A 13,848-nucleotide genomic window follows, 5' to 3' on the forward strand; every position below is an offset into this window, starting at 1 on the left:
TTTAGCTTCAGGAAGGAAGGGACGAGCGGTTGTAGTTAAACACAGACGTTACGTGCATAAACACCTTCATCAGTTTCGCTCGCTCATCCCTTCTCTTTTAGGTGAAAATGATTTGAAATCTATTTTATATGTGATCTTTTGAAGCGGATACTAGTGTTTTTTATCATTGTGTGACTGGTGAACGAGGTTTTTTATTTAAAACTCTTCTGGTTTATTTGAATTTGTCTGTGATTACTTGAACTGTCCGGTTTTTTTTTTTGTGTGTGTTTTTTTTTTTTTTTTTTTTTTTTTTGTGTGTGTTGTTTGTGTGTGTTTTTTTTTTTTTAACTGCTAGGATAGAGATTTTCTGCTTTTATGGGGAATCGTTTGGCTTTAAATGATGAGTGGAGTGTTTGTGTTTCCTTCAGGTCTGTGAAAAGTGACGCGCGTCGCTACTCTACCAAATGATGAAAGAAAAACGGACGGAATGTATGAGCTGCTCTTTTATATTTACTGCAGTGTTTCACGAAAGAAAAAACACAGGTTTTGATCGACATGATGGTGATTAAATATTAAATTAAATTTTTTTCATTTGTGCATTCTATTCCTTTGGAACCGCGCGGCGGCGCTGGCCGTGTTTTCGTACTAGTAAATATATTTTTTAGATTTCGTTAATTTTGGTGCATATTAATTTTAAACATATAAGAAAGGATCTCAATATGTATAGTTTTAAAGTATTGATCAACATTCTATTTATGAACCAGAATACAGTGTATATTAACCTGCGAAGCTAACAGTGAAGATTAACCAATAATTGTGATATTTTGTCGCGCTGAGAGTTTAGTTGGAGAGTTTTGTTGGTCAGAGATGGTGGTGTGAGATGGGAGTTGTATAGTGGAGTTGGTTAATAGATATTGGTGAGAGTTTTGTTGGTTTAGTTTGCTGGTCATGGTTGTGAGATGTGGGGGCTGTACAGCGGACTCAAGGGAACGGCGACGCCGATGCGATTGGACGAGCTGACGATGACGTCACATGATCGGACGCTTCTTGTATAGTGAGCTTGTCACTTCGAACTTCTTTAACCCTTTGGTTGTATAGAGAGAGTTTGGAAAGATAGTGTTAATAAATGCTATACTCCTCTTGTACATATTTTATTATTGATATTACAGTTTATTCTTGATTTCTTGTTGTATTCTCTTTTTTTCTTCCCCTCAGATGGACATTTATCAATATAATACAATAATAAAAGAATATGTTGTATTTCATATGCGTTTGGGTTTTGTGTTGTTGTTTTTTTGCTCACAGGTTCCTGCGCTGATGGAAAACTTGGTATTTTGGTAAATGGTGAATAGGCATTTTCTACACGCGCTTAATTAGCTCTTAATGAATGACATTTTATTTGTTAGTGTAATATATTTGTAAATGATATTTAATGATTTAAAATCAAACATTTGAGCCGGGGACCTCTGGTTATAGTATGATTTATGACTATCTATAATTTTTTTATGAATTTCAGTATGTAGAAATGGACTGATCTACTATAAGATGAAATCACAGTCCGTATTAGAAGCAATGCTTTTGTGAAGCTTCGGAATCTTTTCGTGAATCGGTTGTTTAGGATCAGTGATCTGGATCGCGAATCAAACCGCCAAAAGTCACGTGATTTCAGTAAACCAGGCGTCTTTTTGAAATTTCAATTGAATATGAACCTAAAGAATGAGTAAAATTATATATATAATATTTTAATGAGACATTTGAGTATTTAAAGATGAAGAGTATTAATCAGTTGTCTCTTCATTGGCCCTGTTTAGACAAGCCTTGATAACACGAACAAAACCCCTCAAAAATAGTTTACAGACTCTTCATCTTTGGTATTAGATGATCATATAATTGCATTTAGAACATTTAAACATTTGCATTTGGTTCGTAAAAGGTGTTTTTATGCACGTCTGGCTTGAGTTTTTTATATGCATTTACACGGTTTTGAGCAGCCGGTGTCACGAGCGCTTCAGTGAATCATTTTTCAAAGCAGTTGGTTGTAAATTGATTCAAAGCTTCCCCCCCGTGTCAAAAGGTTCGGTTCGTCCCATCACTTAGTTAATTCAGAGATCCACAGAGGCTGCTGCAATTGGTTCAAGTCTGGCCTCCAGGTGTCGCTGCAGGATTCAGTTTAAAACACGATTTACTGCTATGATACATGATTGAAACTGGAGTAAACATAACCAAAGCAGCAAGCATTGCCAGAAATGATTTTTCTTTATACTTTTCTCCATTAGTTTTACAGGTGTTTTTATATTTCGTACTTTCTTAATTATTTTTTGTCTACTACTACTAATAATTGATAAAAATAATAATTTTATTTATCACTTGTTATTTTATATATAAATTATCTCTTCTAAGAGATACATATACAGAATGCATAATTATTTTTATTTGTTTTGATGATGACGATAATATAAAAAACTAATAGTAATTATATTTATATATATATTTTACAATTCACAGATCAACAGTTAAAAGATTAGCCTCTCATCAACCTTAAAATAATTTCTGTTTTTTTTCTTTTGTCACTCTGAATGAAATCAAATTTGTAACACACTTCCATCTAAAAGTTTGGGGTCAGTATTTTTATTTTTGATATTTTATTAATAAATTTTTATTTCTTCAAAGTCTGCATTGAATTGATCAAAAGTGACAGTTAAAGACATTTATTTATGTTACAAAAAGATTTTTATCTTCAGCTGTTTTATTTATTTCCTATGTGATTTAATGTATAAATGCTATATATATATATATATATATATATATATAATATATATATATATATATAGGTATATATATATAATTTCAAAATATTAAAATTGATTACTTTGATAAAAATCCCATACTTTTTTATTTGCATTACATTAATGTTAACAGATGCAACTTTTGATTTTAAAAAATGTTTTAGTAAATGCTGACGGAGTCTCCGGGTGACTGCCCACACCTGAGTCAGGGCTGGGGGCGGGGTTTGCCGGATGGTATTTTTTCTCGTTCTTGTTTGCCGTCCGCCTTCCCCTTGAACTCTTTGAAGCGCTTGAGCTTGACGGCGTCTCTGGCCTCTCCGCCGCAGGGCAGCAGCACGCTCACGTCGCGCCGGAACTTGGAGCTCAGGCCGAAGTAGATGAGAGGGTTGTAGAAGCTGGCGGATTTGGCGAAGAGCCGCGTGAAGATGCTGGTGAGACTGGGCACGTGGAAACCCCACGCTGACCACATGGACACGACCGCGTACGGAGACCAGGCCAGGATGAACGCCGTGCAGATCACTATAGACACCTGACACACAGAGAGGAGAACACGGCGCGTTAATGATCTTTAACAACTGAACATCGTCACGAATCAGAAAACTGCTGAGAAACTCAGCCAAAATACTTGATTCTCACACTAAACCAGATACTTTTCCCCTAACTTATTCATACATAATATTAATATTTAAAAATCATAAATTAAAATGAATTTTAAAATTTATATTTACATTTTTTTAATTAAATGTACTTATATATATATTTTTTTAATATATATCTTATATATATTGTTTTTTTTTTTATAATTTTTAAAAATAGTAAGTTTTGTATATTATTTAAAATACAGGTAATATATAAAATGTGGACCGAATTATTTATTTTAACTTTCATTTTTATTTTTTTTTTTTTTATCCACATAAAAATTTTGATTTATAATCTTATATAAATCCAGTTTTTATTTATCTTATTTTTTATTTATTATTATTATATAATATAATATTTTTTTTTTTTTTTTTTTCCACCAGGGAATAAACAAAGATATTAAAAAAATTGAATACAAAAAAAAAAAAAAAAACATTCTGACTTCAAAAACATTGTGACTTTGTTCTCAGAACTGCAAGAAAAAAAAGTCAGAACTGTGAGATAAAAAGTAATTTCAGAGCAAATACCAACATATTTAATATTACCAAAAGTCATAAACATGAACTGTGTAAAGAAACATCAATATATCTATATATATTTAATTGATTCTATAATGATATAATAAATAATATACTGATTCTTATTGGTCTTTGGTCTTTTTAATCTCAATATATTCAGATCCTATATTGATTCTTAATGAGTACAATGAATTGGTTTTTTTTTTTATCATATGTTTTGTATTTTTTGTGAAAATACAGATTTAAAAAAGTATGAAAATATTTTTATTTAAATTGATATTTTTTAATAGATAAATTAAAATGATTCTAAGCTGTGCGTGTGTGGTTTGCAGCAGTGGACGGAGACTCACGACGGTGACGTCTCTCTCGATCTTGCGCTGTCTGTCGGTCAGATCTCCCTCCGCTGACATGGCGTTTCCTCTCTTCACCGTGTTGATGATGGAGATGTAGGAGAACAGCATGATCAGCACAGGGATGAAGAAGCAGAAGATGAGGATGGAGATGATGTAGGACTTGTGGATGGTTGAGTAGTTGGCTTTGACCCAGTCGATCTCACAGGTGCCATATCCACGATCTGACAAGAGCACAGACAGAGAAGACGCTTCACTATTAACCCTCTCACACCATCCAAACCAGCTTCTAATGAGCTCTAGCTTCAACAGAACAAAAAACATCTCACAGAATCTTACTGTAGTTACCTACTTCTTGCTTCTAGGTTTCAAATAACATCTAACATCATCTTAATTTATATTGTATTAATGATTTTTGAAAATATAATATAATATAATCAATATGTATAATATATATATTATAGATATATATATATTATAGATTTGTAATTTATTAAAAAATACAGTATGGAAAAATGTTGAAAGTTTAATAGATTTATCTCCAATTAATTTATTTACTTTTATATATTTATCCTATATAGTATATAGATCATATATATATTATATAGATTTATATTATATATATATATATAGCTATATAAATCACCGAAAGTTTTAATATATATATAAATTATTTAAAAATATAATGAATTTATATTCTTAATTGAATCCATTGTATTTTTTATATTTAAGTTATATTATTTTATAAATATTTAATTTATATTTTACATATATTATTATATTATTAATATATAATATTTAATTATAAATGATGACTTTTTATAATTTATAATTTAGTCTTTAAATAAGTAATTTGTAATTAATAATAAAAATTGCAGGTATCTTGTACTTTATGAATTTTTGCAATTTTTATAATAGTGTTACACTTATAATCATCAAAAAAATAAGAATTAATAATAAAATAATTTCACATATTTAATAATTATATCATACATTACAATTATGTAATTTTTATAATATTTTTATATTTATAATCATCAAATAACTAAGTTAGAATTAATAATAAGTTAACCCTTTCACACACTGACCCGTGTAGCTTCCCCAGCCCAGGATCGGCGCTCCGGACCAGAACACGGCTCCCGTCCAGATGAAGATGATACAGATGAGCACGGTGACGCTGGTGATGCAGTGAGCTGTGACACACACACACACACACACACACACTCAGATTAGAGCGGATGGACTCAGGAGGAGCTGAGGCTGTGAGAAACACACTCCTGCCTTTATTGGGGTGACAGCCCTTGATGTATCTGCTGATGCTGATGACGGTCAGAGTGTTGATGCTGCCCACCAACCAACCAACCAACCCAACCAATCAACCAACCATCCCAACCAAAAACAATCAAACCAATCAACCCACCATTCCCAACCAATCACACCAACCAGTCAACCAATCAAACCACCAATCGCACCCACCACTCAACCAACCCACAACCCACTCAAGCACTCAACCCAGCAGTGTTTAACCCAACAATCAACCAATCAGCAAGCAATCCGATGGCCAAGCAAACCAACCAGTCAACCGATCAACCCAGCCATTTCACCCGTAACCAGTCAGCCAATCAACCAAACCAGTACAAAACAACCAGTCAACCAAACAATCAACCACTTCAACCAAGCCCATTCAACCAAGTAAAACAGCCAGTCAACCAATCCACCAAGCAATCAACCAGCCATTCAACCAACTAACCAACCAATCAACCAATCAACCAAACCATTCCAAAACCGACCAATCAACCAGTCAACCAACCAATTCCAACCAACCACAGACCAAGCGCAATCACAACCAACCCATTTAAGCCTGATGAGCTCCTCCCAAGTACCCCACAATTCCACTTCCCTGTACCTGGCGTCCGACACAGAGGTGATGAGGTATCCGTTATCCCTGAAGAAGGCGTTGAAGATCTACGAGGATTCCTCTGGAATATCCGAACCTGCGGAGATGCTGGCATCAGAAATGGCCGAGGTTGGCGATCAGATGAGTTCGCATGGGCTGCAGAGGCGATCTGGTGGCTTGAACAGAAACGAAGATCCGCGATGCTGTTGCCCGAACCACGACAACCAACCTGCCCCAAACAAAAACACACAAGACATTCTCACTGCATGTTAACAGATCCCTCAACTAAAGAACGTGGTAGCATATGTGCACGACTTGCGGTTACCAGCTTCATGATGTTACTGTGGTTAGTATTAATAATGATGTATACAACACAAAAAATCATGTGTTCATTCAATTGTATCTATATATAGGATGTTACAGACTCACTATATTATGTATATTTGTATCTATGTGTGTGGGTGTGTGTGTGTGGGTTGTATATTAGTTTCAGATAACACAAATAATTCTAACGCTCATATAGATAGATTCTAACCGACTAGCCATGAAATTTAACTGATGCAATAATATTACATATAATTGTGGAATGGTGATAGAGACAAACAGTTGTTAATATACAACTGTAGTATATATACTACAGTGGTAATATTTGAAAACAACAATTTTATAAAATAATTTTTAGAATCTGTCAGAATTAATTTTTTTGAATTATCATAATTATAGGGTATATAGATATATAGTCACAGTCATATATAAATTATTTATTAGAATTTAATAAATCGCATAATTAGTTATGTTACTTTTTAAATATTAGAATTATAATCTGCAAAAACATATTAATTTATAATAAAATAAGTTCTATATTATAGAACAAAGTATGTTAGTAACAGTTATGATTAAATTTATATAGCGAAATATAGTTTATAGAAGCTTAAACCAATTATATATATATATATATATATATATATATATATATATATATATATAGATATATATAACTGATTGCCCTGGAACTTAAACCCTATTAAAAAGCGGTTCGAGGAACGACGCTTTGAACGTTCCCGAGCCGGAAAGCAGACTGACCCAGAAACGAGAAAATAGACGGCGATGATCGTCTCTCCCTGCTCGGACGGGGCCGGGGTGCGGCTCAGAAGGGCTGAACGTGGTTGTTCTCCGGGGGCTGTTCACCACCTGAAGCGGGGTCTGCACAGACATAGCGGCTCCCGAGCGTCTACAGAGTCATGAATGAACGCTTCTCCGCCTGCGGCTCCGTTTAACGCCCGCTCTGCTCTCAAGACGCGCCGCTTCTCCCGCTGAGTGACTCTTTTAAAGCCGGTTTAAAATACCGAGCGCGGAGCCGTGACGCGACAAGAGCTATCCCGGCTTCAGTCAAGGACACACAAACATATACACACCACGCACGCACACACACTTACACACGCACGCGCACACATTACACACACAGACAAACCGCACCCTTACACACAACGCAAACTCCCCACTCTCTCTCTCACACAGGACCACACACACACAAGCACCCTCTCTCCTTTACAAACACTCTCACACACACACACACACACACACACAAATAAAGTTTATCCTATCCTAAGTCCTCTTTAAACAACATCTCCCATTAGGAAAATCTATTCTGTCATCCTTTATTCACAGATAACAAATATATTTTGTTAACATTTCTATTAGCATAATCATAAGTCTATGATTCGAAGAGTGGTGTTTCTTTGTTTAAATTAATCCATGATTTCACTACAGTAAAAATGCAGTAACCATGTTTTTGGTGGGATGGGTTAGCATTTGTAAAACCAGAGTTTTACTAGCAAATATCATGGTTAAACTATTGTTAGTTGAAGCAGAACAGCCTCGTTTTTTAAACATCCACTTCATAGTTTCAGGACTGCTTTAGAGAGAACATTAAAAACCCTAATAAATCTACTTTATGGCTTCTATAGACATTTTGCATAACTAAAAAAAAATGGAAAACGTTTGTACCAACTATCAGAAATACAACCAATTTACCTAAAGAAGGCATCGTTTCAGGTGTTTGGAGGCTAAGAATGTAATAAAATCAGTTCTTGTGTTGTGACTGATTGCAATGCAACGTTTTTGACTCGAAACGCGAGGAGAACTTGAAGTGCATGAAGGAAATGTGATGCAAACAGAGTTCTGTTATGCAACTACTTTTATGTGAGTTATAGTGAAACTAGCCTTTAAGGAAAAATATGAATGTGTTTGTGTCCAAATGAATGTCAATAAGTGTTATGATTATAATGATGCCGCTGTCCAGGGTGCTGAACTGGAGGTCAGTGCTCAGTGGAGATTGGGGGGCAAGAACTTTTTTTTTTTTTTTTTTTTGTGCAAAATTTTAAAAATACAGTGTATCAGATGCATCATTACCTCTTTAGATATTAGTGTAAATGATCCTGAAATGAAAGCATTTGTTTTATGAAATACCGTAGAGCTGGGGACTCACGACCTGCTTGATTCCAGGTGGAAAATCGAACAGACTATTAACTATGTTGGAACGGGTCAGTTGGGAGGGAATGTTCTTGACTAATAGGATCTGTGAGTTAAAGAGTTGAGGATTCTGGAAAGAGCAGCGACGGCTTCAGGATCATCCTTGCGGAGGCACGTCAGAAGGGTTCAGGACTGATCAACAATACATGCATTAGATGAAGTAACAGCATATGATTTAACATAAATCAGTTTAATACATAGTGTAAGTGGTTTTAAAAAATCCCTAGTCCTTGATGCTTAAGAGATGTAAGTATGGATAGTTTTAGCATAACCAAACTTTAAAAAAAAAAAAAATAATAATAATGCAATGCATATTTGTTCAGCCCCATACATAAAATGAAATGGTCAGGGGACAAAATTTCTGCACTCAGAAACCCAAAACAAAAAAAAAATGCATAATTTATTTTGTTTACTATTTGAATCTATTTTAATTTTATTTAAATAAACTTGTTCTTCAAAATGCATTTATGACAAATCAGCATTGAATAAAAACAATGACATTATATCAAAATATGATTCCAAATATGGCTAGCTGTGGATTTAATGTATGACTGACAAATATGCATCACCACTAAGTTATTATTAGTTCATGTAAAAACTGTGTATGTGTAATTTGATATGCAATTTAAATATGTAAATTCTTAAAATTTAGGCAACTACTTTAATGTTTTTGAGCATTTCCATGAAATTGTTCACAAATAAGAATCAAGTATTAATGAAAACACGGTTCACCTGCAGGATCCAAGACGAGAACAGCATCCTTCACTCAGAGCTGAGGATGAGTTTGAGTGCAGAGTGAGGAAGTGAATGATGGTTTCTGTGGTTCTCCTCCAAGTCCTCAGGATAATCGTCTCGTGTTGCTCAGGTTCAGTCCGGGACGCTTCAGGATGCCAACGGCAGCTCAGAGCTGGAAGCAGAAAGACTCTGAACATTAACATCTATCACAAGAACATCCAGATTTTTTCTGTTGACATTGCTATGCTCGTGAAGCACATTTTAACTCAAACTTCATTATTTTAATGCATCCAAATGTTTTACTTTGAAACTTTTTTTTATGTTTTGTTAACAGGTGTTCGTCAGTAATATACACCTTCTGGCACCATATTGGCTTAATTCTTCATAATTTTGGGCTTTGATTACACAAAATATGTGTCTGTTTTGCCTGAGAAACAATCACACTTACTCCACAAAATATGATGTCATTTTGTAGCATTTATGCTTTTACAATCATTTGTGGATGATGAAGTAAGAAGAAGTCTTGTATTCGGTAGAAAAGCCACCATAAACAACCTGATTTTCTGTTGAATTGAGCCAGGATTAAAACTATGTTGATTCATTATCAGCCGGTTTTTCAATCATAAAAGTATGGCCAGTGAGGAAGATAAGTATGATCTTGGACATTAAATTCTGAATTTATATCACAATTCAGTTTTTTTTTCGAGCACCAGAATATTTTTTTTTTTTTAAGTAACAGCTCATTAATTCAGACTTGTTTTTTCAGAAATTCCAAGATATGAATTTTGAATTCTGGAAGAAGAAAAAAAATCTATAACTGAGAGATTATAAAATTCAGAATCCTGACTATTTTTCCTCAGAGTTTATATCTTGCAATTGTTTTGTTTCTTTGCCACAATTCTGACATTTTTTTCAATTCTGCTTTTAAAAATTAAAAAATCAAAATGTAATATTAAATGGTAATTGCGATAATAATTGCGACTTTTCTGTCATAATGTGCAATTTTATATATTCACAATTCTGTTTAAGAATTTTTTTTTGTTTTGTTTCTACCCCAGAAATAAAAAAAATAATTAGAGTAAAAAGGATAATTGTTGCATTTATTGTCACCGTTGAAAGGTTTTATCTGAACTATTTTTTTCACCCCACAGACTAAAACAATAAAAAAGTAATTGGCAACTACAAGAAATTTTTTTTCAAAATGTTATCTGATAAACTTTGATTTTATATCTCACAATCCTGACTTTAATTTTCAGAATTGCAAGTGTATATCTGAATTGTGAGAGTAAGGTCACAAATTAGGTTTTTTTACTTTATCCCGTGGCAGAAAGAACGACGCCCACAACTAACCAGACTGTGATTCACTCATTTTTGACACTCATGAAAGCGTGTCTTTTGGGTTGTGAAACTGAAATGACATTCAGGACAGAAACTTAAATAAAGACGCTGCTGTATGATGTGCACATAAAGATAACAGCTTGTACAATGTGTGCTCAGTAAATGGATGTCCATGTGAAATAACAGCAATGCACATCAGACTCGTGTGTGTCTGTCACGCGAGCCAGGAAAGGGACTCATTTAATCAAGCACGACTTCTCCTCACGGCCGCTGACGTCTGCCAAACATGAAGGTTATGATAAAACTGCAAGCACACAGCGAGTTCCAGAGAAAAACACTTCAGTCTGAGACTTCAGCCATAAGTAAGATTAAAAAACCTGCAGTCCAGCTGCAACAACACCCTTTATCAGCTTAGAAAAAATCGAACCTTCGTTTACCCTAGTGTTTCACACCACAATCTCCTCATGTTTCTGTCTCTGATTGATAGTTTTTAGAGTGTTTTATTCCGTAGTAAAAGCTGTGTGAGTGTAATTGCAACCAGCGTCCTCCAGCTTCAGCTGCTTGCTTATGTTTGTCAGATCTTGAGTGATTTTGAAGTCGTGAAGTAAAGGTCAGAATAACCTGCAGTAATATCTCCAGATGAACTACTTACTGGACTGGAAGCAGCTCAGCTTTACTTGACTTCTCCATCAATTCATGTTTTAGAGGTCTCAAATACTGAATCATCAGGATATTTTGAGGAGCGTTTTGTTTTCTAAAGGGTGGTGAATCTTTCTATAAAATGCTAACACTTCATATTTCAGCCTATAATTTAACATTATATGGGAAAGCATAAATACAGTTGTCATAATGTGAAAACTATTCACATGGCACAAGAATTTTTTGCATGCTTAGTGCAGTGCAGTTTCTAGTTTAATATAAACAATTTCCTTTGTGCATCACTATGTATAAAAATGAGAGCATGGATGCACATTAATTAATCTACATGCTCAAAAATGTCTTTTCTTATTGTATTACCTCCACAATATCAACGCCACAATGTCCAATTCAACCATGACACAAAATAGGCTGATGACCAAAAAATCTGCCAAGTCAAGGGTTTATAAAAAAAAAAACTGGTAGTGTAACAAAAAGTGCAGTTCCAAATTTGGCTTTCGTTGAGGCAGTATGCAGTATTTCAAGGCTTTGGTCTCTTTAATGCATACTCTGTGGAGGCCAGGTCACCAGACTGTGAAATGAGCATTGCATTGTCCTATATGCTAAGTTAAATGGTTTCTTGTGTGCACATAAAATTCTGTATATTGTTTATTTTTGCAAAGGTCCTTGAGGCTACGCAATACGGTTTGAAAATCTGGAATCTGAGGGAGCAAAAAAATCTAAATATTGAGAAAATCATCTTTAAGTTGTTTCCAAATGAGTTTCTTAGCGATGCATATTACTAATCAAAAAATTAAGTTTTGATATATATATTTCTGGTAGGAAATTTTACTAAATAGCTTCATGGAACATGATATTTACTTAATATCCTAATGATTTTTGGCATAAAGAAAATGGATGCAATGTATTGTTGTATATTGCTACAAATATACCTGTGCTGCTTAAGACTGCTTCTGTGCTGCAGGGACACAGATATTCTGTAGAAATGAGCTTTAGAGGTCTTACAATGCATGTTGAGGTCAATCTAACTTTGAGTCCAGATCAGCGATCTGTATCACTCAATGATTGTAACTGCCATCAGCTGGAAATAACCTGCTAAGAGGATTGAGAGCCGTGCTGGACATTCACAGCAAGCACACACAAGCCATAAAAGGCTCCATTAACACAAATGAAAGACAGCGGATGGATCCAGACTCATATTTGTGAAGCAACAGGGTCAGAGAGTTCATTTGAAACATTCACCTCGAGACACCAGAAAGAGTTCCTCCCTCTCTTGGAATAAAGCGTAATGCATGAACAGAGCCAGTAATTCCAGGCTATTAAAGTTACTAACTGGAACTCGTTTTTGAAGGCAATAAAGATGCTTCAATAGAATGCACCTTGATGCAAAATGAATCTTTCGCCAAGGCACAGTAACAGCAAAACACCAATGTAGAATTATTCACTAATCGATGATTTTTGTTATCAGTTATATGAAGCTTTGACAAACTGCTTTCTAAGTCACTTTGCTAGGGTATAAATGTAAATCACAGATAAGAATTAGAAAGCACATTTAGTTTTCTGACACTCAGCTGTAATCTAAATTACACAAACGGCTGAAATCAAGTGCACTCTGACGCTGCAGTTCAATCAGAAGCTTTGCTGTATTAACCACAAAAATCCTTCAAATAAACAGACTAGATCAGAGACAAAAAGATTCTTTATTTACAAAAGCCAATGAAGCGCCGCTTAGAACACAACATCTGAGCGCTCCAACTACGCAAAGAGAGTAAATAAAAAGGAAGCATCACAAGAAATGGGAAATAAAAATCAGACGACAAAGCAAAACTGTTCTTGGATGTTTTCAGCTCCGGGATCAGATCAGATCAGCCACTGAAAAAAAAAAAAACAAGAGTTTGAGAGAGTCAAAAAACTGGATGACACATCTAAAAACACACTGTCTCAAAGAAAATCTAATGACAAGTTCTGTTCCTGAATGTTTCTGCGTTTTAAATGGATCGAGCAAGTGAATCAATGAGTCAGAAGCCTATTCATAAGTGAACCGTTCACTTCATTCATGAATGAATCAGTCGTTTAAACGAATCAACTCATTAAAAAAACATTTACCGCCAGATGCTGGTAGTTTTAGCTTCTTCTATAGAGTATATCATTACATAAATAGCAAAGGGATAGATTAGCCAAAAATAGATAAATAATAATTCTGTCTTCATTTATTCACCCTCATGTTGTTTATGAGTAGTACTGCTCCAGTAATCACGCCCGGGACAATGTCACGCAGGATACGGATGTCGTCGTTCTTCACAAAGTTGATGGCCACGCCCTTCCTGCCGTAAAGTCCTGATGGGAGAATCATGGCGGTTGAATTACGATGTACATTAACTAAAGGAAAATGAAGAATGCTGCCTTGGCAACCAGCT

General features: G+C 34.7%; 1 protein-coding gene across 1 annotated transcript; it reads right to left on the bottom strand.

Moving 5' to 3' along the window:
* Positions 1-2,970: 2,970 nt before the first annotated feature.
* LOC109080486 (opsin-5-like) lies at positions 2,971-7,384 on the bottom strand. The gene is made up of 6 exons (XM_042733466.1): positions 7,253-7,384; positions 6,179-6,398; positions 5,554-5,625; positions 5,361-5,465; positions 4,273-4,496; positions 2,971-3,294 (listed from the first exon to the last, which is right to left on the bottom strand). The coding sequence occupies exons 1-6, from the start codon at positions 7,382-7,384 to the stop codon at positions 2,971-2,973; spliced, it is 1,077 nt and encodes a 358-aa protein (XP_042589400.1).
* Positions 7,385-13,848: the final 6,464 nt, after the last annotated feature.

The sequence above is a fragment of the Cyprinus carpio genome, chromosome B11, assembly GCF_018340385.1.
Source record: "Cyprinus carpio isolate SPL01 chromosome B11, ASM1834038v1, whole genome shotgun sequence".
In the NCBI taxonomy this organism is placed as follows: domain Eukaryota; kingdom Metazoa; phylum Chordata; class Actinopteri; order Cypriniformes; family Cyprinidae; genus Cyprinus; species Cyprinus carpio.